The 26,561-nt window shown below is 53.9% G+C and overlaps 1 protein-coding gene across 1 annotated transcript; it reads left to right on the top strand.

Annotated features, from left to right (window-relative positions):
• The first annotated feature begins 939 nt into the window (after positions 1 to 939).
• On the top strand, positions 940 to 26,491 carry LOC119037075 (complement C3-like). Its single transcript, XM_037129119.2, has 41 exons — positions 940 to 1,090; positions 1,226 to 1,433; positions 1,887 to 2,061; positions 2,219 to 2,289; positions 2,384 to 2,472; positions 2,550 to 2,632; positions 2,869 to 2,956; positions 3,743 to 3,845; positions 3,943 to 4,063; positions 4,329 to 4,444; positions 5,101 to 5,241; positions 5,325 to 5,534; positions 5,735 to 5,944; positions 6,232 to 6,393; positions 6,627 to 6,756; positions 7,853 to 7,936; positions 9,258 to 9,455; positions 9,607 to 9,718; positions 9,979 to 10,067; positions 10,175 to 10,314; positions 10,709 to 10,915; positions 11,572 to 11,623; positions 11,795 to 11,881; positions 12,041 to 12,244; positions 13,525 to 13,600; positions 13,824 to 13,992; positions 17,103 to 17,198; positions 17,359 to 17,512; positions 18,328 to 18,506; positions 18,674 to 18,832; positions 19,961 to 20,020; positions 20,928 to 21,018; positions 22,244 to 22,289; positions 23,303 to 23,390; positions 23,687 to 23,773; positions 24,000 to 24,105; positions 24,491 to 24,580; positions 24,821 to 24,907; positions 24,993 to 25,082; positions 25,179 to 25,314; positions 25,981 to 26,491. The coding sequence occupies exons 1-41, from the start codon at positions 1,020 to 1,022 to the stop codon at positions 26,111 to 26,113; spliced, it is 4,998 nt and encodes a 1,665-aa protein (XP_036985014.2). The 5' UTR covers positions 940 to 1,019; the 3' UTR covers positions 26,114 to 26,491.
• Positions 26,492 to 26,561: the final 70 nt, after the last annotated feature.

Genomic DNA, 26,561 nt, shown 5'->3' on the forward strand with positions numbered 1-26,561 from the left:
AACAGGGCTGGTCTCCTAGCAAAGAGTTAATGGGCCTCTGTTGGGTAGAGTTATATTGTCATTGTTTGGGGAGACCTGGGCCCTCCAATAGGCAGACTCCCCAAGCTAGATTCCCGCGTCTTCTGACTGACCTCACAGGAGAAAGAGAAACCAGACCAACTGGTCTGCAACTGCGCCAGCTTCTAAGAGGCAGAAACCACAGAGTGGGTTCAACATCTTCAATGAGCATGTTAAACAGCCAGAGAAAATTATTTCAGAACAGAGAAAGCTTTCTTCCAGGAATGCCTCCAGCATGATGTGTTTCATCCCTGGTTTAATATGTATAATTTGCCTTTGGAAAAGGAGCCCAGGGAGCTTTGCGTGATGTAGGGACAATGGACAATGGCCACAGTTGACCAAGCATAATCGTCTCCTGCAAGGAAGGAGAAAACCACACAGCGAGAGCTGTGTGCAGGAAGATCAAGGGCGAAAGGGCCTGACCCAAGCATTTCTCAGGTCCTGATATGGCAGGGCCTGGGGCAGGTGGCCACACAGCTGCTCGGGCTGTGAGTGGGAAAGGAGTGCCTTGTGCCGGCTCTGCTTCCAGAGCTCTCACCAGTGTCACCAGGGCGGGGGGGGGGGGGGGGGCGGCGCTCCTGCTTCCTCCTGCTCCTGGCCAATCCCCACTAAGCCCCCAGTCCAGTGACCTGGTCCTCGTGGCCCGGGCTCCTTGCTGTGTGAGGGGACGGCTTCAGGATAGGACCCTACAGTTCATGGAAAGGACACTGACCCCTTACAGCTCTGGCCCCCAGATGGGGAGCTGGAACGGTTCTGAATGCAGCTAGCCCCAGCCCCTAGGCCAGGCCAGGATGACAAGGGAGGAGCAACCCTCTCCACTCCCATTGGATCCATGGGGACTCCCTCCCCATGCAGTTTACATATTAACTCGGCCAGGACAGGCCAAGGCAAACATGCCAGAGCTGAGGTGGACAAGGGAACAGCAACCGTGACCAGCGGCCCCACACCTCCCTCCAGCTGCCATGGACGTGCCCTGGTCCCTGGGCTTGATTCTGTTCCTCTTGGGGATGTCCCTCACCCACGCTGAACCACTGTGAGTGTGGGGAGCTGGGGGGGGGATCTGCCGACTGCCTACACACCTGTGGTCTTCGTGACTCTCTGAGTAGGACCCTGCTTGTCTCCGCTGTTGCCTCCCCCACTGGAGTCCCCTGTGTTCGCCCACTGGCAGGTATATCCTGGTGACCCCCCGAGTGCTGCGGGTTGGCAGCCCGGAGAACATCCACGTTCAGGCTCACCCGGACTCCAGCCAGCAGCTCAGCGGGACTCTGCAGGTGAACCTCACTGTGTGGGACTTCCCCATGAAGAAGACGACGGTGGCTAAGAGCCAGCTCACTCTCTCATCGGAAAACCACTTTATGAATCAGACATCCGTGATGGTAGGTGACAGGCCAGTACGGCTGGCCACCACGGGAGGCTCTGGGCCAGCAGCAAGAATGGAGGGGGGAGACTCTAGAGGAACTTCCTACAGGAGACACTAGGGAATACATGCAGGACTTGGATATACTTAGTGCTCCTCTAGTGTTCTGTCCACTTAGAAATCCAAAATCTCCTTAGTCTGGGCTCCAAGAAGGGCCTTGATTAGCCCATGTGTCACCTCTGCCCTGATTAACAAAAGGCGCCCTCTGCTGGTGGCTTGGAAAGCTGAGCACGGACTGCATTGCCTCTCCACTTGGCTGAAGGTCCAACCAACCGCACAGCCACGCAGGGCGACCTAGCTCCCAGAGACAGAGGCCCCCATTCGATTGCTTCTCCCAAGATCCACGCCAGCACTTTGCGCCCAGGTATGGGAACCCCAGCAGGGTCTGAGCAGCCGCGGCCTCTCTCCCCAGATCCCTGAGAGCCTGGTGTTCCCCGCCCGTCCGGGGCAGCAGTACGTCATCATCCAGGCAGCCTGGGCCCCCACCTCCACATCCTCGTGTATGGAGAAGGTGGTGCTGGTGGCTCCCCATGCTGGCTACATCTTCATCCAGACAGACAAGACCATCTACACCCCTGAGCACTTCGGTACAGCCACTGGCATTTGGCCTGGGGCAGGCTTTGACTCACCCCGAGCCTCCCCTAGTACCCAACATACTCCACCTGCCAAGATCTTCCCACTGCCCGAGACCACAGTGACCCCCTCCCCAAACTCCATCCAACTCAGTCGCCCCTTCTCCCCCAGTTCAGTACCGGGTGTTCACTCTGAACCACGGGATGGATCCTGTGACCCGGACATTCCTTCTGGACATCAAGGTGGCCTCTCCTGTTGGCAGGGTGGATCTCGGACACTGGGGTTGTGTCACGTGCTGTGGGCCTGTGGGCATAACCCACACACCTGTCCCCACAGAACCCAGAAGGGATCACTGTGACCAGCCAGGACCTGATAGCCAAGGAAGGCTTCTTCTCAAGCTCTTTCCACCTCCCAGAGCTCATCAGGTGCCCTGCTGGGAGCCCTGGGTCAGAGGGAGGGAGGGTCTCCTCAGCCTCCATCTCTCCTAACTTTCTGGCCTCAGTTTTGGGACCTGGAGCATCGAAGCCAGTTACCACAGTGCGGCCAAACAGAAGTTCAAGGCAGCCTTTGAGGTGAAGGAGTATGGTGAGCACAGTGTGACGAGGAGGGTGAGGCGGGACACACCAGAAGCAGGGCTGGAGATGAAAAGGAGGTCTTGTGGCACACCTACTGTGTGCAGGGCCTGAGCTGGCTGCTGCTGCTGAGCAGGACCATGTGTTCCCATTCTTGGGGGTTGCCAGAGTCGGCAGGGAAGGGGCAGGACGGGGGTGAGGGGAGGATGGTGACCTGTGGGGGGTGTCCACCACCTTTCCTCCACCCAGTGCTCCCATCTTTTGATGTCCGGCTGATCCCCGAAAAGAACTTCTTCTACCTCAATGACGAAGCTCTGAATGTGGAAATCAAAGCCTGGTGAGTCTCCGTACCCTCAGCCCGGCCGCAGGGCCAAGGACACCAAGAAACTGAAGGGTGGAGAAGTGAGCCGCTTCTAGAGCATGAAGGGTATAATGAGGGTGGCCTTTGACACCCAGGACCTTTGACACCCAAGGCCTTTGACAGCCTTGGTCACCACGTGGCCCCTGTGAGGCTGTGCAGTCCCTCCCTTCGGTCTTCTGGGTTTGTCCAGCCCACCTGGTCTACCTAATGGCCTGTGCCACCCCTCCTGGTCCCGACCTTCTCTGGAGGCCCACACGGTTGCACGGGCACCTGAGGCATCTGTGCAGCTGTCCGGATCATCTCTGCAACACCAGGAAACTGCAAACGCCACCCTCGCTGCCTTACAGGATTTGCAGACCTCCTCCGCAGGCCATGCCGTCCACCTAAGGTCGAAATGGCCGCGCCTGGCCCTTCTTAACATGACACAGACCATTCCTGAAGCTGTGTCATGCTGCACAGGCACCCCGTGGGCCGGCCACACTACCACATGGCTCCACGTGGCTGTCCAAGCCAACGTTACCATCTCCCAAGGCCACACAAGCCACATCTACAACCCCGAAAGGCTTTATGTGACATATTTGTCACCTTCCAGGATTTTGTGGGTCAGCAATGAAACTACCTACGTTTCCAGGGGCCACCTCTGCCCCTCCCAAAGTCCCATGGCCATAGCTGAGGCTCTGTCAGATCACACGGGCCGTCTCTGCGGCCACATGAGGCTGGGCGGGTGCTTCAGAGCCAGCATGGCGGCTCTCTCCCCCCCAGGTATGTATTCAACAAGGCAGTGGACGGGCACGCCCTGGCCATCTTCGGAGTGAAGCAGGACTCCCGCCGGATCTCCATTCAAAGCTCCCTGCAGAGGGTGGAGGTGACTAAGCCTGGGCCCCTCCCCACCTCCCCTCTCCCAACCCCCCATCACTTCCCCAGGAAACCACCCGCTCTTCTCTCTCCTGCCCTGAGAGCAGATCTCTAAAGGCCAAGGCCAGGTCTCCCTCCAGAAGGACGTGCTGATGGCTGCGTTCCAAGGCCCAGAAGAGAACTTCATAGGGGCCTCAGTCTTTGTCAACGTCACCGTGTTCTCCTCAGGTGCCACCCTCCTCCAGGCCCTCGGCTGAGCCCAGCGCACTGTGCTCTTCCCAGCCCAGGCACTCTGCCCGTGTGGCCTCGGGCCACCTCCTGCCTCAGTCCTCATCAGAGAGGTGGGAAAACGCCAGAAGGGCTGGCAGGAGCTGAGATCGCACTACTGTCTTTCCCTGTCGTCACCAAGATGGGCCCCCCCGCACCAGCAGCCCTGCCTCTGCCCCCAGACTGAACCTGCCCCACAGACCTCACGGTCCCTCTGTCTCCACAGGGGGCGAGATGGTCCAGGCCGAGTCCTCGGGGATGAAGATCGTCCGGACCCCATACAACATCAATTTCATCAAGACTCCCCAGTATTTCAAGCCGGGGATGCCCTTCCACTTTAGGGTCAGGGTCGGGGTCCACTCCACCCAAGGACTCAGGGGCCCCACCCTCAAACAGTTTCCCCCGGGAAACAAAAACCCCACTGGACTCGCCTGGCCCCTACAACCCATCTTTCTGAGAATTGAGTCCATCCTGCCCCCCAGATCAATCCCAAGGCTTTAAGTCATAATCCGGGTCTTCCTGAAGTACAGCAATGGCTCCAGAATCTCTCTGCGGGGGCTGAGGGGTCACAGTCAGGCTGGAACAGGCTGCTCACGGGTCTGTCTTGAGGCTGCACTTGCACAGCAAACATGCTGTTTTATACTTTCATCTGGGGTGGCTTTGCCATGTCTGATGGGCACTGCTTTAGTATCAACCCTACTCTGCATTCTCCCCAACCCCTCCATGTCTCCTCTTGCCTCCTCCACCCCGGTTCCACCCCACCCCCACCCCCTTGGGCCCACCAGCACTCAGGGCCACCGCCTGCGGCTGTGCACTGCAGCTCTGCAGGGGATGCCAACCCTAAAGACTCTCACAGGGACAGGGTCTCTGCTGGTGTCCAGTGCACACCTTGCTCGGCCACCCAGGGAGGTCCTATCCGGGCTGCATTTCCCGTGCCCACCCCTCAAGCCAGGCCACCCCCAGGCCCATCCTTTATCTCACCCCACATTCCACCCCAGGTCTTCGTCTCAAACCCTGACGGGTCCCCAGCCTCCAATGTCTTCGTTCGCTACAAAGACGAAAAAATGTGCACCTCAGACAGTGGGGTGGCCACTGCGATCATCAACACAGACACAAAAATGACGGAGCTCCCTATCGTGGTACCAACCCGGTGGGGCAGAGATGGTGGTGGGGTTGCATAAGCTGAATGGGTGGAGGGTCAGCAGCCCATCAACCTCCCCAGGTAAGAACTGATGAAGATCTTCGGCCAGAGGATCAGGCAGAAGCTAAGATGACGGCTTGGCCTTACTCAACTCAGGATGGATCAGGGAACTTCCTGCACATTGACACGAAGGTGTTCGGTGTAGAGGTTGGCAACAACATCCAGCTGAACCTCAACACCGAGCATCGGAACTCCAACGCCAAGGAGCAGATCACTCACTTCACCATCCTGGTGAGCAGCCAGGAACAGGACTTGAGTCAAGGAATTTTTTCCCTGGAACAGTCTTGGCCATCTGGCTGGAAGGAACTGTGAAAAATGGCGTGAGGGTGGGAACCACCTGGGTGGGCTCAGGCCAAGGAATGGGAGCAAGAGGGCTGAGGACCCCTCTTGTGGCCTGGCCTTACCCCTCCCTGGCTTCTCTGGTTTCCAAGGTCCTGAGTAAGGGTCAGATTGTGGCTGCCAAACATCAGTTAAAACACAAGGGCAGTGTCTTCACGTCAACCACTATCGATGTGACTTCAGAGATGCTGCCCTCCTTCCGCATCCTGGCCTTTTATTTACTGCCCAGAGGAACAGGCCAGGACCCTGAACTGGTGGCCGATTCCATATGGATTGACGTGAATGACAGGTGCATGGGGATGGTGAGTGAAACTCCTTGAAGTTGTACATCACCATCATAAAGTCAGGAGAAGGCATATCCAAGTTCAGGGGCTCCCAGCCTGGGGGCAGGTGAGTGTAAGAGGCAGAAATGTGACTTTAAAAGCTCACCCTAGGATGTGGCGGTGAGGCAGGTAAACGCGTGGTGTTGGGAGTGGCCTGACGGAGTTCCCATCAGAGGTGTGGGGGTGTGAACCTGAAAGTGGACTTGGAGGAGCCCGTTGGGAGCCTATGAGCCCCTTTCCTGACATATCTCTTTTTCTTGGCTCAGCTGAAGGTTGGCTTAAATAACGAAGATCACCCTGATTATCTGGAGCCCAACAACCCGGTGGAAATAAAGGTGACAGGTGATGCAGAGGCCAGAGTGGGGCTAGTGGCCGTGGACAAGGCTGTCTATATCATGAACAGCAAACACAATCTCACACAGAAGAAGGTGAGGACATGTGCATTTGGGGTCAGAAGGTTGCCTGACGTTCCAGCTGGAGCTTCATCTTCGGCTGTAAAATGGGCAACGCCGGTGGTCGCAGCGTATGGGGTGGGCAGGTGGTAAGGGCTTGACGGGCGGTAGTTGAGAATGGCCGTTTGAGCCGGCAGCTACAGCGCACCACCGTGCCTTCCCCGAGGAGCCACACAGGCACCAGGTCCAGGTTCCTCTCTTGCCGCCAGGTCTGGGATGTGGTGGAGGAGCACGACATTGGCTGCACGGCGGGCAGTGGGAGAGACAGACTTGCTGTGTTTAAGGACGCGGGACTGGACCTGAAGATGAGCTCAGGGATGGACACCCTGGCAAGCACCGGTACGGGCGGGGGGCGGGAAGGGGACAGCAAGGGGAGCCATGGAGGCAGTGCTTTCTAGTGGTTAAGAGCGGGGTCAGACACATGGGGTCAGACACATGGACTAAAACCCAGGGTCTTGATACTCACCACGGGTCAGTCACACGTCTCTGAGTCTCAGTTTCTTTGTCCATAAAATGGGGATAATAATCGAAGTAATTCACTCTGTGTTAGGTAAGGTATAGGTTGGGCCACATGTATCAAAATAAAATTAACAGCAGCTTAAGTAGGAAGTGTATTGTCCCTGGCCGGGTAGCTCAGTTGGTTAGGGTATCATCCCAATGCACCAAGGCTGCTGGTTCGATCCCTGGTTGGTGCGCATACAAGAATCAACAAACGAAGGCAGGAGTGAGTGGAACAACACGTCTGTCTCTCTCTCTCCCCCCACCCCTCTCCTTCCCTCTCCCCCTTCTCTCTGTATTCCTTTGTCTAAATCAATTAAAAATTTTAAAATAAGATAGATGTTTACTTCCCGCTCAGTAACAATCCAGAGGTCGTTCTGGACTCAGAGTCTCTCTGGCTTACTGTTCTGCGTGTACACCTCACCAGAGCCTCATTCCAGGGGGCAGGAGGAAGAGAAGAGGAAAGGAGAAGCTACTTCTCTTACATCTTATTGACCAGAACGCAGTCACATGGCCCCACCTCAGTACTAGGGGAGCTGGGAAATGTCTTCTTCATTCTGAGTGACATGTAAAGATGGAAGTTTAGTTGCCACAGACGAGGGGAGGAGAATGGGTACTGGGGACAACCAGGAGTGTGTGGCAGTTTCTATTCACCACAAGTCAGGCCCTGTGCTCAGCACTTCTAACTGCGTGATCCCTTTGATAGAACTGCAATTATGCTCATTTTACATAGCTGAGGAAAGCACCGCCCAGAGAGGCTGTGACTTGTTGAAGACCATGTAGCTTTTAAGCAGAGAGCCTTGACTATGAGGTGCCTGTGGAATAAAATGAGGTGATGTGCATAAAGCACTGGGCAGGTGGTAGCACTCAATAAACATCATCAGGGCTGTTGATAATGATCTTGACAGTTGTCTTCATTCTTCCCTCTAACCCCCAGACTGGCAGTGCCCCCAGAGCCCCTCTCGAAGCCACCGCCGCCGCCGCCGCTCCCTGAAGAGTGTGGAGACCAAGAGGAATGCAGGTCGGAGCTAAAGCTCACCACGCCCCTCTGTATCCATCGGTGCCTAAGATAGGAAACTGAAACCGCTCTAGGTACTGGAAGCAGGGAGGAAGGGATTCAATCATAGGAGTTTTGTGCTTTCCAAACTATCTGATGGGCTGTAGGAATGGAAGTTTGAAGCTGCTTGTGGGGACGCAGGATCGCCCCACTGCTGTTCTTGCAAGGCGTGGAATCTCAGGAAACGTCTGCTGGTATTTCTCCTGAGGCTGGGGGGTAAACGGTGGAACGTGGAATTGTTCCCATTAAAAACACACAGACTGAGGCCCACTCATTACCTCCCACTGCTGTGAGGCCCGTGGTCTCTGTTTCTCTTCCACCTCCGAGACTTACATAAGAGCATCTTCTAATCCCATCCAGAGCTCCAGCAGCAAGAGAGTCTGGGAAATGTAGTTCTTAGGTGTCAGGCCTCTGTGACGTAGGAGGGGATGTAGACAAAAGGAGAAAAAGTCTCTGAGTGCTGAAGGATGTCATCTAGCTCTGAGCCTGGAGTCCAGAGGAGAGGGGAGGCCCCACTGGTTGGCATCAGAAGCACGCATTCTACGAATACTAGATGTTTCCATCTCTTTGAGCAATGCTAAGGACTTGGTAGATCTAAATAAAGGGGAAATAAGTAAAATCCAATAAAAATCAGGGTAAAACCCTAACTCTAATGTCAATATCTTCTGGATAAAAGTTTATAATATGAACTGCTCTTTTATTTGCAGTAGAGATCAGTTATATCATTTAACTAGACATTCTAATCATGTTATATGGTGGGCAATAAGATTTTTACATTGCTATAATTTTATCTTTAAGGGCATTCCTTTAGTTTGCTGGTTTAGAAGCATCCAACCTGACATCATGCTTTATAGCAAGCTTTATGTTTTTAAAATACATAATGAAAATTGGGAGTCAAAGTGGCATCTTTATAAATAAACAAGGCATTACCTTGTTTATTTATTACCTTGTTTATTCAAGGCTGTCAAAAGGAAGGACGAGGAGAAGCAGGGAGGGGCAGGGGAGGGGAAGCAACAGCAACTCAGATTCTAGCACCAGGTCTGCTGCTCACGAGCTGCGTGACCCTAGACCAGTGACTCGGCCTCCCTGTCACTCAGCTTCTCAATCAGAACTCACCATGTGGGTTCAAGCGAAGTGCTGGGAGGAAAACACAGGCAACATGTTTGGGCACCTGCCAGGGTTATGGCTCAATGGAAGCCAAGTGCACATGGCATTGAGGTGGCTGGCTCCCAGCTCCCTCAGATCCTGCTCCGTCCCTTCTCATTCCTCTAACTCTGGCCCACAGTAAGCAAGTTCGACACGGAGCTGGAGCAGAAGTGCTGTGAGGCCGGGCTCCGGGAGAGCCCCGTGGGCTTGTCCTGTGAGGAGAGGACGCGGCACGTCCGCCATGGGCCGGCCTGTGTCGCTGCCTTCCTGAGCTGCTGCCATCTGTCTGAGACCCTGACTCGGGAGGCCCGGGAGGATCAGCTGCTGCTGGGGACAAGTGAGGGGGCATGGCAGGAGGCATGGGGTGCCATGGAACAGGTCAAGGGGAGATCCGGGCCATGGGAAAATGGGGTGCCCCTCTGAGGAGCCTGCTGGGCCAACCAAGGGAGAAATGCAAAGGAATCCCCACCCGCACCTGCTCCTTACAGCGGACGAAGACGAGGACTTTGAAGACATCTTCGAGGAGGACATGCCTGTCCGGACCTTGTTCCCTGAGAGCTGGCTCTGGAGGACATTTACTCTGCCAAAGGGCGCAGTGGGGTAGGGTCCCCGCCCCCATGCTGACATCCGGCCCCTGGCTCGATGTCATGGGGCAGTCGGTGGGTGTCCACTGAGCACGGTCCCGCAACAGGAGCCTCCCCGATGGAAACACAGATCCCAGCGGCCCCCCCGAAATGGTGACCCTCTGCTGGTGCTGCCTCCCATGGGCTGACCCACTGACCCCTCCACAGTGACGGTCACGCCTGGACGGCCGCTCCGTCCAGGCAGCACCAGCTCAGTGATGTCCCCACCCCTTCCAGGAGCACCTCCCACCACAGCATTCGCGTGAACGTGCCCGACTCCATGACCACGTGGCAGTTTGTGGCCATCAGCTTCAAGGCTGGAAAAGGTGAGCCCCACAGGCCCACTCATTACCTCCCACTGAGAGAATGGGAAAACGTCCAGCCCCAGGACGGCGGGCTTCTGCTTAACTTCAACGCGATCCCCTGGTCCTAGGTCTCTGTGTCTCAAAGCCCTTTGAGCTGACAGTTAGGAAGTCGTTCTTTGTGGATCTTAAGCTGCCCTTCACCGTGGTCAGGAACGAGCAAGTCCAGATTCAAGCTGTGCTGTACAATCTCATGACCCGCCAGGTCAAGGTGAAGCCCCCAGCCTTCCCTGTCCTGCCAAAACACCTGTCGGTGGGTCATGCATGGAGTGTGTCATTATTTGAAAGGGCCAACCAAGTGGTGGCCTTTTAAAAAACTTCTAAGGTATTTTCTCATGTAAACTTCACAGCAACCCCAGCAGGTGCGTGCCATTATTGTTCTTTGGAGACCGGGAGACAGAGGCACAGAGTGGTCAGGGGCGTTCTGAGATCACAGGGCACATCGGTGGCAGTGGGGCTTGAACCCAGGCAGGGTCTTTGCCATCAACCACTGCACTTGGCTGTCACCTATTTAGGATTCTCAGGGTGGGGGCAGGCGGGGATTGTGACTCTAGGCTCCTGGATCACTCATGCATCAGGACCCCCAACGGCCCACCCTGCCGCAGGTCCGCGTGGAGTTCCCCCACAAGGAGCCACTTTGCAGCGCATCCAAGCCAGGAGCCCCATACCGTCAGGTGGTGTTCGTGCCACCCGCTTCCTCCAAGATGGTGCCTTTTGTGCTTCTCCCACTGGAGATAGGCAAAGTGGATGTGGAGGTCAAGGTCATAGGCAATGGGGTCCAGGATCACGTGAGGAAGACACTCCTGGTCAAGGTAATGGATGCCCCCACACCTTGCTTCTAGTGCAGACAGCGGACCTTCCCTGTGTGATCATGAGGGGCAGGTGGGCCCAGACCAGCCAACTGGCCGCCCAGGTGGGAGTGAGGTGAGAGGCCAGGTTTGGAAGTTTAATCACAGAGCCCCTACTTCGCAACTTTGAAGTCAGACCTGGATTCGAATCCTGTGTCTGTTGTGTGATCTTGGGCAACTCACTTACTTCTCTGGGACCCCATTTTCTCATTTACAGAATGGGGATAGTCATCATGCCCACGAATAATCACAGAGCTGAGAAAGTTACACACGATCCATGTGCGACCCATCAATAACAATTGATTTTCTTAACAAAAACACGTTTAGCCCCTACAATATAGCACTTTAAGAATATTGACTCATTGAACCCTCAGAACAACCCCAGGATGTAGGAACTATTATACTCACCCTTATAAGGATGAGAAAACTGAGGCACAGACAGGTTAAGTAATTTGCAAAAGATCACACAGGCAGGAAGCAGAAGAGCTGGGATTTGAACCCAGATACCAGGGCTCCAGCTTCTGTGCTCTCATTAGCTAAGCAATGCTTCCTCTTATGGTCATTGTGATCGTCATTATGGCTGTTGTTGTTTTAACTTGTTTCCTCATTGCCTCCCACAGGCAGGGGGGAATATAGAAAAAATATCCCATAGCATCGTCCTGAACCCCCAAGGTTTGTGGGGTCTGCAGGGGCATGTGGGATCCTGGGGACATGCCAGGGCAGGGGGAGGGGTTCAAATGAGGGTCTCAGGCCAGGTGGGCAGTCCAAGCTCCTCTGGGCTCTGTGCCTTCTGACCTCCCCAGCCCCAGAGCCCACTTGTCACAGAAGGTTGTGTCTGCTCAGGTCAGACCCAGATGGAGCGGGTGCCACGACAAGACCTTTTGGACCAGATGCCCAATACAGAAGCAGAAATGTTTGTCAGCGTCCAAGGTGCTTAGGGCAGAGCTGGCGCCTGGGGGCAGGGGGAGGAGGGAGCTGGGTCCTCCAGGGCCTGCCGGGCACAGCAGCAGAAGGGGCTGGGCGTGTCCTTGTGATCAGAAAGCCGTGGTGGCTCAGACTATTCCCAGGGTGACCCTGCCCACCTGCCAGGTGACATCCTTGGCGAGACCATCCTGGGCAGCCTGACTTCCACGGAAACCCACAAGCTGCTGACTCTCCCGACTGGCTGCCCCGAGCAGACGCTGAGCCGCCTGACACCTGCGATCATCCTGACCCGCTACTTAGACGCTACGGGCCAGTGGGGCAAGGTTGGGGTGGAGCACAGGGCCCAAGTGATGAAGAACATTGTCAGTGGTGAGTGCCGCGCCTTCCTGTGACCCGGAGGAGGGCGTCCGGGTCTCTCTGGGTTTGGGGAAGGCCCCATCAACTCCTGAGACAATGACACCCAACCCTGACTCCTCCAGAGGACAAGTTGATATCAATCCACAGGTGACCCCCAAACAGTACCCCAAATAGTCATCTCAAGGTGATGCCTAGGTTATTCCTGAACTCTGATCCCTCTCCCAGATGACAGCATGACACAAAGTCCCCCAGGTGACCCCCAACAGTGGCCCTTAGGTTATTTCTTCACCTGGACCCCCTTTCCAGGTTATAATCTGACAACTGCACTTGGCTGTCACCTATTTAGGATTCTCAGGGTGGGGGCAGGCGGGGACTGTGACTCTAGGCTCCTGGATCACTCATGCATCAGGACCCCCAACTCTGGTTTACCCTCCGGCAGCAACCCTGCAGGTTCTGTTACAGGCCCACCCACCCCAGGTTGCACCCAGTCAGTGCCAAGCCCTGGGTCAACCCTAGGGAACCCCCAAGCAGAAAGCTCCAGAATAATCTCAGGCACCGGCCTCCCCCAACCTAGTTACACCTGAATGCTGACACCTCCCCAGGTGACATCCAAACCCCCAGGTAACAACTGGAGGTGAATGGCCCTAGTTTCACCCAGAGCCCTCAAGTTAATTTGGACGTTGACCCCCTCTCCCCGGTTGCTCTCAGACACCAACTCTCCATTCAGATGCTCTCAACAGCAATCTTCAGGGGACACCCAAACATCATCATGTTACACTCAGGGAACCTTCAGGAACCTTCAGATAATACCCAAAGAACGATGCTCAGAATCCACCTGATAGTTGTCCCCGCCAGACTACACCAGGAGTGACCTCTTCAAGACAACACAGACATGCTGATACCCCTAGTTTTCAGCCCAAAAAGATCCCCGAGAAAATGCCCAGATAGTGGCCCTTCAGGGGACACCCTTTCCTGGGTTTCACCTTCCGAGATCCCTCTGAGTGGCAATTCCCGCTCTCACCCTTCCCCAGATGGGGTGGTTTTCCAGGTGTCTCCTTGATTCAACTGCATGCTGCTCTCATAGTCATGGCTGGCTGTAACCTTCATTTACACCTGGGCCCCGCAGCTCCCAATGTATACAGTTTATAAGTCCCCTCCTCCAGGTTGTACATAAATGGAATGCACCCCCAAGTCATCCCCCCACCCTGGCCCTCCATACTATGCCTGATAACTTCCCAGCCACACCCCAACACCCAATCTCCCTGCAAGACCTCACCCACCTGCTTCCCCAGGATATACGCAGATGCTGACCCACCGGAGCCCAGATGGCACCTACCACATCCACAAGGGAAATCCAGGAAGCACCTGGTAAGAACACGGGGCCAGCCTGGGGCTTGATGACTCCAGGAGCATCCATGCTGTGGGGTCTCGGGGCAGGCAGCCCAAGGGCCAGCAGAATTCCACACAAGTGAGGGGTCAGTCTGAAGCAGTGTGGTCACTGGGGTAGGTCTGCATGGTGCAGGTGCCCCTGTCTTAGAAACCCCTCGCTGCCAGTCCCAGTGATCGCTTACCCCCTCGCCCTGACCGCCAGGCTCACGAGCTACGTGTTCCGCGTTTACGCGCTAGCCTACTCCATCACAACCACCAGTGTGATCGACCTGCAGTCCCTCTGTGGCATTGCCAAATGGGTCATCAGCCAGAGGCAGGCAGAGGACGGACACTTCCTGGAGAAGGGCCCGGTGATCATGGCGTCCATGCAGGTGCCCACGCCCCCGCCCCCTCCTGAGTTGTTTAAACAAAACCCAGGGCTCTGCAACAGTGATGGGGAATTTCAGGCCCCTGGCCTGCTTTCAGGCAGAATGAGAAAAGTAAACAGCCAAGGCCCAGCAGCCAGCCTGATCTCCCCTTGCTCCCTTGGACTCTTTTACAATGTGAGGGAGGCTGGGTACATCTGGGATCCCACCTCTCCCTCACCCTCAACTCAAGCAGTCACCCATCCATCCCCCTTCCCACTGGGCCTGAGTCCTCTCTGTCCCCCAGCCAGCTCACCCACCCCTCCCAAATGTTCCTCCACATGAGTCTCGAGAAACAGCTTCCAAACAGACCAGGAGGCCTCTCCAGCTCAACACCTTCTGTGCTCAAACTGCCTACAACACTGTCTCTCCGTGATAGCCCTCCTTTCTGCACCTCTTCCCAAGCCTCACTCCTCACTACTCCCGGCTCATGGGTCCCTCCTATCTATGCTTATGCTGCCCTCTCTGCATGGAATACCCACACCTCATCCTTTTTTTCTTTGTCTAGCCAAACTGTTTTCTTATTAGATTTAGCTCCACCATTGCCTCCTCCAGGAGGTCCCCCTGAATACCAGGCCTGTGCCTGTCTCTATCATTGCACCAATCACATTATTCATTCACTTATCCATCCAACAGTTCAACAAACATTTATCCAATAACTGCTGCGTGCCAGGTCTTGTGCTAGGCAGAGGGGAGACATGGCTAAAAAAAAAAAGAGAGAGAGAGAGAGACATTTAGACATTTATAGCCCCTGCCTTGAAGAACACACAAGCTGGGGGAGGAGAGAGGAAGGCAGAAGTTCACCAAACAATTATAGCTATTGATTGTTTAAGTCACGGTTGGCTGTGTCCCATGGGAGATAAATACCTGCAGAGAGTATTTACTAGGGTCCATGCTTGGCCCTGGAGGTGGCAGGGGAAGACTGCAAAAAGAAGTGGCAATACACAGACTAAAGTTCCGTGACACCTTGGCCTCTGAGTTCTTCAGAAGCTCTACCAGGAGCCAGGCCTGTTTACCAGGGTGGCCACACCACACTGGCCCCCTAAAGGAGCAAGGGTCACTGGACCTTTCTTCCATGCATCCCCTGGTGAGTGTCCACCCCAACGTGTCTATCAGGTTTCTGGGCACTGAGGTTTTCTGCTGTTAATGGACCCAACTCCTAATGCCAATGAATAAATGTTTTTGTATAGTTACACAGGAAAAAAGGAAGTGACAATGTAGGAGCAGCTTGAAGAAGGACTAGGAGTCGGTGAGGGGAAGAACTGGGAGGGGGCTGCAGGCAAAGAGAACGGCATGTGCAAAGGGCTACTGGTGCTGGCATGTTCGACGGGAGAGAAAAGAGACTATTGCCACCAGAGCCCAAGACAGGGGAAAGGTGTCAGGTCCTAGGGCCCGCAGACTCTTGGGGGCCTCAGTGAAGATTTGCAATAGTCTAGTCAGGGTTCTCTTTTTCTACGCTGTGAGTCCTTCCAGGGAAACAGGTCTAGTTCATGGTAGTTGGCAAATGTTTGCTGAATAAAACACTGGATGAATGAGTGAACCCAGCAAAGTCAGATTGCACCCCCAAAGGAAGGGAGGACTTAAGGAGTCAGGAGGACTGTGTGAGCAAGAGCCTGACGCGGTACAGGAAGGTGATGCCCAAAGGACTTATAAACGCAGGTTTCACACGCTTGCAGGTTGGAGCTTCATTGCACCAGTGCACATTTATAAGGCACCTAACAATGTGCCGGGCACTCCTTTAAGTGCTGGTGACCCCAGGCCAACAAAACAGCCCATCCTCACGGGGCAGGCAGACAGGCAATAAGCATAATGTGGACAAAAATGACATGGCAGGTTAAAAGTGACATCAGCAAGATGCAGGAAAAGGGGGATCAAGGTGATGTGGGTGTCATTTTGGAAGGCTTCATGAAGAGGTGATATTTATACAAAGACCTGGGGAGGTGAGGGAACAAGTCATGTGACTGAGTAGTGAGTCTGCCAAGCACAGGGAAATTCATGCACAAAGTCCCTGAGACCGGGCTGTGCCCCATATGTTGGAGGAACGGTGAAGAGGTCACTGTGGCTGGAACAGAATCAGGGGGGCACAGGGGTGGGGACAGGAAGATGCTGGGACAGATTGTGCAGGACCTTGGGGCCGCAGGAAGGACTTGAACTTTTCCTCCAAGTGAGGTGGAGAGTTCTGAGCAGAGGAAGAACATAGCCTGATTCAGAGTCCCCTGGCTTCGTTGGCCTCTGTGGAAGAAGAAACCATGGGGGTGTACCAGTGTCCCAGGGTTGCTGTAACAAAGTACTACAAACTAGGTGTCTCAAACAACAGAAATGTGTTTATTCTCACAGTTCTGGAGACTAGAAGTCCAAAATCAAAATGTGTAGGCAGAGCTATGTGCCTTCTGAAGTCTTAGGGAAGAATCTTCTTTGTCTCTTCTAGCTCAGTGGCTCCTGGAAACCCTTGGCTTTCCTGGGTTTGTCGCTACGTCACTCCCATCTCTGTCTCCATCTTCATATGCTCTTCTTCCTTCTGTGTGTCTTTGTATGGCCTTCTTAATAGGACACTAGACATTAGGTTCAGTGTGACCTCTTCTTAACTTAACTAATTACATCTGCAAAGACTCTATTTCCAAATAAGATTATATTCTAAGGTGTGGGGTAAACATGAATTGGGGGGGGGGGACATCATTCAACCCAGTGCAGGGGTTGAGGGTAGAAGTCAGGAAACTAAAGAGGAGTTTGAACCCTAAGTCAGTCATTCACTAGCAATGGGGAGACTCTGCCTCACTGACCCTCAGTTTTCTTGTCAGTAAAATGGAGCTGCTTCAGGAATGCTCTGAGATAGCACAGCAAGCTTGGCACAGTACTCTCTGTGGCTGTTCGCTCTTTTTAGTAAGGCAGATCCCACACAGTCAAATCTCTCTCTCTCTCTCCCTCTCCCTCTCTCCTCCCCACTCCTCTCTCTCCTGCTTTCAGCATCATCCAGCCCAGAGTTGAGAACCTGCGAGCTTTGCAAGGCCAGGCAGAAAAGGTTAGGAAAGGTGTCTCCAATATGCTAAGGGGTCGTGAGTATGGTTCTGCATCCACAGGGTGGCTACCAAGGCTCTGAGGCCGATGTATCCCTCACAGCTCTTGTTCTGATTGCGCTGGATAAAGGAAAGGTGTTGTGCCACCAAGAGATACCGGTAAGACCCAGAGAGGAGGGCAATTTCTGCAGGGCGCCACATCCCCTGCACCCACAGGTCTCCCCCACCCTCATCTCCCTCCCAGTCCATCTGCCTATTCTAACTGCCAGACCCCTTTCCTCTGATCACCTACCTCCAGCCTCCTCTCTCTCACCTCTAGGATTTGATGGCCAGCATGGAGAAAGCCCGTGGCTTCCTGGAGAGACGCCTCCCAGACATTCAGAAAACCTTTACCGTAGCCATAGTCTCCTATGCTCTGGCCCTCACCAACAGCTCCCGAGCCAATGACCGCCTGGACAGCTTTGCCAGCCACAGTGAGTGTGGGGCCGCCTCTTCAGCAACTGTGTGTTAACTGCAGTCATGGGGGTGGCAGGAGGGAGATCCAGCAATGTATGACTCATCGATTAGTGTTTATTGAGCACCTATGGCATGCCCACCCTTGGCTCAGACCCTGGGAGACCAAGGTGAACATGGCTGATATGGTTGCCACCCTCAAAGTCCCCACTGTCCCTGGGGGAATCAGGCAGAAAACAAACAAATCCATAAAGAACTACAAACTGAGTTGTACTGAGAAGACAAATGCAAAGTGGAGAGATGACAGTGGGAAAGGAGTATGGATTGGGGGGCTAGGACAGCCTCTGTGAAAAGGGGACCCCCTCAACTGGAATGAAAGATGAGAAGGCCCACCTCTGTGAAAGGCCAAGGACGTTTCAAATGGATGGAATGGCTCATGCAAAAGCCCTGATGTGGGAAAGGGTTTGGCGTGGTTGAGGATACAAAGGTCATTAAATATGGGCGCTAAAAGGGATCTGCCTCTCATGGCCTGCTCTGCCTCATCCCCAAGGGCTCTATTCCATCCCCTCCATTCCCCAAGTCGAGAGGAGTGGAGTTAGGAGAATTCCCTTTCTGTGGGACTAGAAGGACCTGGAGAAGCTTCTTAGAAACCCAGTTTCCCCATCTCTAAATAGTTAAAGTCTGTCTCAGAGTGGTTCTGGAAATAAAACGTCCATATGCCTCCTCAAAGGGTTTCGCATGACGTAAAGATGAGAAAAATGGGGCCAGATGACAAAAGAAGACAGATCTAGGTAGGGCTCAAATCTGGGTGACAAGGTGGGCATGCATCTTCTAGATAAAAACTACTGGCCAGTAAAGGACAAAGACAGGGACAGGACTTCCCTGTACACCATTGAGGCCACGGCCTACGCGCTGATGCAGAAGCTGGAGCTGGGTTTGCATAATGAGACGCAGGCCATCGCCAAGTGGCTGCTGGAGAAGCGGGAGCTGGGAGGAGGCTTCAAGTCCACCCAGGTGACCCGGGGCCTCGGAAGGGTGGGGGCTGGAGGAGTGGCGGGGCGGGGGTGATAGCCCAGGTGCAGCAGGGGACGACTGACGCTGTCCGTGGTGCTGACCCGCCACCCTTTGTCTCGGACGCTGTCCGTGGTGCTGATCCAAACCCCATGCATCCCAACACCCAGACCACAGTGGTGGCCATCGAGGCCCTCACCCGCTTTTGCGAAGCTGTCCCCTTCGAGGATGTCCAGGATCTCCACGTCGAGATCAGCGCTCCCAGGAGAGCCTTGAACGTGAAGTGGGTTATCAATCAGAACAACGCTTACCAGCAGCGATCAGCAAAAGTAAGGCGGTCAGGGGCAGATAGACAGGAAGTCCACACAGAGGTGACATTGGGGATGGGGCCAAGAATCATGTCCCTGCCAACCTCTTTCCCAAAAACATCTCAGACCACTGTCTACGCTCTCTATGCATTAATTCATTTATTCTACAAACATGTTCTGAGCACCTACCATGTGCCAAGCATTCTCCTGAGCACTGGGGGTACATTATAAAAGATCCATGGTCCCTGCTCTCATGGAACTTACAGTCTAGAAAAACAGTCAGACAATAAATATATCCTATTTAAGCTTCCAAAACCAGGAGAAAGAGATGAGTGTTTGAAGGTGAAAACAGCCTGGGTGTGGGGGTTAAGGTGATCTCCATGACCTCACTCCATGAAGGGGGTGATATTTAGCCTCAATCATTTGATACACCTTTACTGAGCACTTACTGTGTGCCAGGCATTGTTTTAGGTGTTAGGAACATGACCATGAACAAGACAACAAAATCCCTGTCCCTGTAGAATTTTATATTTTGGTGAAGAAAACAGACAATAAGGAGATATAAGTAAGTAGAAGATGTAGTGTGTTAAATGATGGCAAGAGCTATGGGGGGGGGGATTAAGCAAGAAGAGGGGTGGGGACATCAAGGAGTGAAATTTTAGGCAGGATGAGCTGGAGTGTTGTCACCAATAAGTGGCATCTGAGCAAAGACCTTAAGGAAAGAAAGGAGTGCCCCCTGTGGATATCTAGGCGGAGGAAAGAATGGGCACAAAGGGCATGACGCAGGAGTTTTCCAAGAATAGCAGTGAGGTTTAATCAGGAGTGATGTGATTGGATGTGAGTTTGTGAAATTTCACTCTGGCTCTTGAGAGAAGAACATATGAGGGAAACAAGAGTAGATGTGGAGGTGCCAGGGGGGGCTTCTTCACACAGGGGACTTTGGAGACACTGCGGAGTGTCAGACTGGAGAGGTGCACATCAGGACACAGCCTGGGTCGGCAGTTGTAGTTGATCTGTGGTAGAGTAGACACCACAAATCCTCTATCAGGAGGGAAAAGTAAAACCATCTTTCCTCCCCATCCACCACTACATTTGAGCCATGTTTTGCTGCTTCCTTTGCCCTCAAATCCTCTTCTCCCTTCCTTCCAGTTTTCTGCTCAAGACAACTTAGAGATCAAAGCCAATGGCAAAGGGAGAGGAACCATCTCGGTAGGTTGGGTGTCCCATCCCTGAGCTCAATGGCTGGAGCCCAGGGTCCCCTTAGTTGGTGGAAATAGAGACAAGTTTAAACTCCAAGACAAGATTGAAATCAGGGGAAAAATCTACTTTTTAGGACACTACTATTTGCTATGAGCCAAACTAAAGACACTGTAACCCCACCCCTGGGGAAGTTGGTGAAAATATGGACTCCATGGAACAGGTGGGGAAATAGACCCTTGGGAAAGTTTTCACTGAGACAAAAGTCAAAGAAGGTAGAGGTCAAAGGTCACTGGACCTCTCTGCTCTTCCCATGCTGAGTCCCTGGAGGGGCATCTGCTTCCTTACCCCACCAAGGGAAGAGTCTCCCTCCAGGGTGCTTCCCAATCCTCAGAGGCTAACTCCACCCTTCCTCCAGTATCTGAGCCAGCAGCTCCATTACCCTGGGCCCCATGCCCTGGGCCAACAAGAACAGCCATCTTGTGCACCAATTTTAGGGCAGCCTGTCCTCAGGTTTCCAGCAGTGCAGTCATGGTTGAATTCAGGTCCTTGTGTGACGTTGGGCCTGTCACACTTCTCCTTGAGCCTCTGTTAAATTTAAATTTATTAAATTAAATATGATTTAAAATTCACTCCCTCAATCACACCAGTCGCATTTCGCATGCTCAATAGCCACATGTGGTGTGTGGCTACCATATGAGCAGGATGCACAGAGACCATTGCCATCACTGTAGAAGACTCTACTACACAGAGCTGGTCTAGACTTCATAGAGTTTTCTGGTCACTGCACTCAGTAACTGAGGGAGCAGACTTGGCTGTGAGTTCTCCACAGGGGCAGTGACCTGGGCAGGCAAGGACTGGCCCGAGGAGGGAAGGGAATGGGTGTGAATGGGCTCTGACACCTTCCCCGCCCTGGCAGATTCTGACCATGTACTACAGATCCCCAGAGTCTGGGGAGGCCACCTGCAACCTATACCACCTGAACGCTACCCTTCGAAGTGCCCTGGAAGGTAAGCCTGGACCTGAGGATGCCCAACCCTTCATTTTCATTTTTTATTTTAGCTATGTTTCAATAAATACATTTATTGCATTATTCAGCCATTTAACAAATACTTATTGAGTATTTACTATGTGCCATGTCCTGTCTCCCGACACTGGGAACATAGGCATAAACAAGAAAAATATCTCCTCTTCTCCTGAAGCCCCCGTTCTCATAGGGAGAGACAAACAATGATACAACCATGGAAATATACATTATTTTTCTACTGTTATTTATAACATAAATGAATCTACATTGTAAAAATAAGTATATAGTATAATAGCAGTTAATGATAAGTACCATACAAAATAAAGCAGGAAAAAAATCATACGGCCTTGGAGGCAATGCAGGAGAAGCTCTCTGAGGAGGTGGCATTTGAGCTGAGACGAGAAAGAACTCTGAGGGTGAACCGTGGAGGATCAAAGGGAAAATATTGCAAGCCGGCAGAGCAGCAGGTGCAAAGGCCCCTGAGGCATTAATGAGCTCACCTGGTTTGAAGAACAGTGAGGTTGTCAGTGTAGCTACAGAGAAGAAAGGAGTAGAATTTTGGGAGAAAAATTTGGGGAGGTGACAGAGGCAGATGGTCCAGGGACGTGTTGGCCACAGTGAGGACTTCAGTTTTAGGGCAGAGTGTAGTGGGAGCCTCTTCTGAGCAGAAGAGGGACGTGACCCAGCACGGTTTGGGGGAGGCTCTCTCTGGTGGCTGTCGGGGGAGCAGACTGTAGAAGGCAAGAGTGGGAACTGGGCAGCTAAGGAGGAGGAGGCTGCACCAGTTCAACAAGAGACAATGGGGAGGCTGTGGCTCTGGTTAGAAATGGTGGGATTCTAGAGTTCCCAGTCTGGGGGACTGAGAAGGAGGATAGAGGACACTGCTGCTGGGAGCTCACTGTAGGTGTAGGAGGAAAAAGTCTCCCCAGGCCCAGGACTTTCAGGGACCAAAAGTGACCAGGGCTTTGGCTTGGACTTCATTTCTTGACATGCTGTGTTAAATGCTTTATTTGCATTAACTCACTTAATCCTTACAACACCCTGGTGGATTGGGAATATTATGATCCCATTTATAGATTAGGAAACCAAAGCACAGAGAGGTTCAGCAACTTGCCCTAAGTCACACAGCAGAGCCAGAATTTGAACCCAGAAAGGTAACTCCAAAGGCTGTTTTGCCCAACCCCTAAACTTCTGCCTTCCCTCTGCAGAAAATAAAAAGGGAGAAGAGACTTTCCAACTCCGGATGGAAGCAAGGTCAGGGCACCAGCATCTTGGACTAGGAGGGAGGAAGGCCTCACTTCCTGGTATCCAGACTCTTGTGTACTGAGTGGAGTGTGGGAACCATCTAAGCCTGCCTCTCCATGCTTGCCCCTTCACCTTACCTCCTATCCTGCCCTTCTCTGCCTGCCCCCATTCTGCCCCCACCCTGCCTTTCCATGCTTGTCTACCATCCAGCCTCCATCCTGCCATGTCCCGGGATGACTGCCTCCACCATAGTGAACATGCCCCAGATACCCAGAGCTGGCTCCAAGCCCCACAGCTCTTCCTCATCCTCATCCTTCATTGTTTCTAGACACCCCGGCCCCCAACCCAGTCCTGCCCTCTCTCCCAAATACCCTCTCCCAGGTCTGCCCCAGATGAAAAAAATGTACTGAGGGCTTACTGAGTATCAGGCTCTCTTCTAAGAGCTGGAGGCACAGACGTGAGCAAGGCAGCCTCTCCCTGCCTGGTGGAGTTCACAGCTTATCAGGGGAGACAGACAAAAACAAAACAATCACCCAGAATCAACGTAAAGTGGCAGCTGTGACTGAATGTGGCAAAAAAAAAAAAAAAAGTCAAAGAAGCTACAGGAGGGCAAATTAAAGCATGCTCTAGTGTTGGAAGTGGACAAGGCTTACCGCAGGGAGTGACTCATCAGCTGGGATTGCAAAGATCAAAGGATGTTTCAGGGCAAAGAGGGAGAAGTGAGGATTCCAGGCTGAGAGAACAGCATGTGCAAAGGTCCATGACACTTAAGAGCAATCAAATGAAGGCTGGGCTGGGAGAAGGTGAAGTGAAAGGGTGAGACAAGGTGTTTGGTAAAGGTTGCTAAGCAAGGATGTGACATATCAGATTCCTGTTTAGTAAAGCTGTCTGCTCTTGGGGAGAGAGGAGTGATGGGGTTGCCCGGGAGGAGGCCGGTGCTCTGGTTCAGGCGGGCTGTGATGGCGGTGGGAGCATGGGGGAGGGGAGGCAGGGGAAAGAAACTGGAGCTCTGAAATTCCCAGGTTCCAGGGTGATCGAGAGGCCACGATGACCATCATGGAGGTTTCCCTGCTCACCGGCTTCTACCCCAACCATGACGACCTCAAACAGGTAATGTAGGTCCCACTTGCCTCCTGCTGAACAAGATGGGGTGCCCTGGCCACACCCCGCACTTCCAGTGTTGGCACAGGGCAGAATCTACCCCGTGTCAGTGCCCCATGGTCACTTCTGGTGTCTTCTTGCCTAAACCTAGCCAGTCCTTGCCCTTCTTGGGCCTCAGTTTCCCCAGCACTGGGAGTGATTGGGAAAAGACAGGGAGTTCTGAGAATTACTTCGCTCTGACTGGAGCTCGTAGAGCTGTGAGCCTGGGGGTCTCAGCTAACCTGCAGTCTCACCCTGTGCCCCAGCTCACAAACGACGTGGAGATGTATGCTTTCCAGTACGAGACCAATACGAGATCCAGCGACAGCACCGTGGTCCTCTACCTGGAGAAGGTGAGGAAGGCCAGACGTCCACCAGAGGCTACTGGACAGCCCAGTGGGCAGAAAGCCTACGGTCAGCAAGGTCCTCCTGGGTGGTGTTGCCAGAGGTCATGCCCCATCTGAGGTCAGCACCTCAGTAGTCAAGACCACGTGTGATCAGTGGCTACGACCAAGGCCCTATGGTCAGTGTCCCATGGCCAGTGGCCCTGGTCAGCTCACACAGGACTCCCTCCCACAGCTCTCCCACAACGAAGACACGGTGCTGGGCTTCCGGGTCCACAAGATGCTGCAGGCAGAGTTCCTGCAGGCTGCCCAGGTCACCGTCTACGACTACTATGAGCCTTGTGAGCAGGGGATCTGGGGGACGCATGTCCCACAATGAGGAGGGGACTGTGAAGGGCAAGGCCAGGAGGGAGGGTAGAGGGCCGGGCAAGGAAGGTGAAATAGAACGTGACTGAGAAGGGCTTGGGGTTGGAGCGGGGGGGGGGGGGGGGGCGGGGGGGAAGGGTGCTGAAAGGACTGGGTAAGGCCTGCTGGGGATGGGCTAGGCAAGGAGGGACAGGATCTTCGAAGATGAAGGACCCAATAAGGGATGGCTGGGCCAGGCCAGGTGGAACGGTTCCGCCGCAGGGCTTGCGGCAGACAAGTATTGGGGGGCGGAGCCAGGCCCACAGGACCGCCTGACCCAGCCAAACCTTGGCCATGCTCCTGCCCTGCTCTCGCACGCAGCTCGGAGGTGCAGCTCCTTCTACAACCTGCCCTCAGAGCGATCCGACCTGCGGAAGATCTGCCACAAAGACGTCTGCAGGTGTGCTGAAGGTGAGGTCATGGGGACACGAGGGCCGGAGCTGCCGGGTTAGGGGTCCAAGGAGACTTTTGTCACCTCCAGAGTGCTGGCTAGGCTGAGTGTAGACAGAGAGACACCCAGTGAGATAGGAAGATAGAAACAGACAGAAGTTGGAGAAAAGCCAGACCCAGAGACGTGGGACCGGATGGGGGTCTGAGGGGAGGAAGCCCCTCCCACAGTACAGCCAGAGCAGCTGGCCCCTCACCCTCCAGAACTGTGTCCGGCCCCGAGGAAGAACAGCAACCAGCTAAGTCAGGAGGAGCTCCAACTAGCGGCCTGTGAGGCAGGCGTGGACTTCGGTGAGTTTCCGGTGTGGCAGGAGGCAGGAGGAGACCCACCTGCCGGCCAGCCACCAGCACAAGCCTCTCTACGTGCCTTCCCCAGTGTACAAGGTGAGGCTGAACACTGTGGAGGCCTCTGCGTCCAACCCCTATGTTTACTACAACATGCAGCTCCAAGCCGCCATCAAGAGTGGTATGTCCCAGGTGGTGTGGGTCCCTACTCTGGGGGGCCGTTGTCGGGGAGGGCCAGGCCTGGACACGGTCCCTCACTGGGTCTCCTTTCCTCCAGGCACGGACGCTGTCATGCCGAACACCATGAAGAAATTTTTCATCCACGCCACCTGTCTTGATTCTCTGGACCTGCAAGAACAAGAGTCATACCTCATCATGGGCCAGACATCAGACCTGTGGAGAGTCAGATCAGAGTGCGTGGGGCCCCCCGCTGCCCTGGGGACTCAGGCCTGGGACCCCCTCCTACCACGGCCCAGTCTCTGGTGTTGAGATCGCTACGGTACCCGGCAGCAGGAGACCTGGGTTTCCGAGCCTCACTGAATGGAGGTGTGGGCTGTGCACTGCACAGCTCCGGGGAGCTCCATTCTCACAGAGGCGTGTACATGTGTCTCACAGAGGCGTGTACATGTGTCTCACAGAGGCGTGTACATGTGTACATAGATTTGGTTTCCCAACAGAGGGTAGTACAGTCAGAAGAAGGGGAGCCGTTTTTAATCCCCAGATAAATGGACTAATGCAGGGGTGTCCAAACTTTTGGCATCCCTGGGCCACACTGGAAGAAGAGTTGTCTAGGGCCACACAAACACTAATGAAAACAAAAGAGCCGCATAGTGTTTTAAGCAAATTTATGATATTGTGTTGGGCTGCGTTCTAAGCCATCCTGGGCCACACACGGCCTGTAGACTGCAGGTTGGACACCCTGGACTGGAGGCTGGGGGACCCAAGATGGTTCTGTGGAGCAGACACTACAGACTGGGGCTCCGAGAGGCTGCCGAGCAGGGCAAAAGAGAAGGCAGGGAAGTCTCCGTGCCTCTGGGGGCACCAGACTCTCCTCACCCTCCTTCCTTCCCTCACTATAGTTACATCTACGTCCTGGGCAAGGAGACATTCCTCATGCATTGGCCAGCTCAAGGAGACATGGAAAAGAAGGAATTACTGGACCAGCTGGAGGGATTTTCAGAATACGTGAGCACCCATGGCTGCAAGTCTTGAGCCCCTGAGGCCTCTGTGGCTGTCAGGGTTGTCTCTTAGCAGGCCCAGGCCACTGGGCTTAGGCTCAGATAAAGAGTGTGGAATACCGTACCCAAGCTCCAGACGTCTGTCCCTGTTCCAAGGGTCACTGGGCCCTGCACAACCTGCCCTGGGGTTGCCTACACCTGCCCCCTCCCTCTCTCCTACTCCATTCCAATCACACTGGCCTCCTTTGCGTCTTTTCAATGCCCAAGTCAACTCCTACCTCAGGACCTTTGCACTCACAGTCCCCTCTACCGGGTACCCCTGTCCTCCAGGTATCTGCATAACAAACCCTTCCCTTGTATGGAGGAGGTGTTTAAACGTCACCTCCTCAAGGGCAATTGATTTAATCATATATCTAAAATAAACCCCCTCCCATCACTCTCTCTCTTTCCTTACTCTGTTTTATTTCTTCAATAACACTTAT

This window comes from Artibeus jamaicensis, unplaced genomic scaffold (assembly GCF_021234435.1).
Source record: "Artibeus jamaicensis isolate MK-2021 breed Jamaican fruit bat unplaced genomic scaffold, CSHL_Jam_final scaffold_537, whole genome shotgun sequence".
Taxonomy (NCBI): Eukaryota; Metazoa; Chordata; class Mammalia; order Chiroptera; family Phyllostomidae; genus Artibeus; species Artibeus jamaicensis.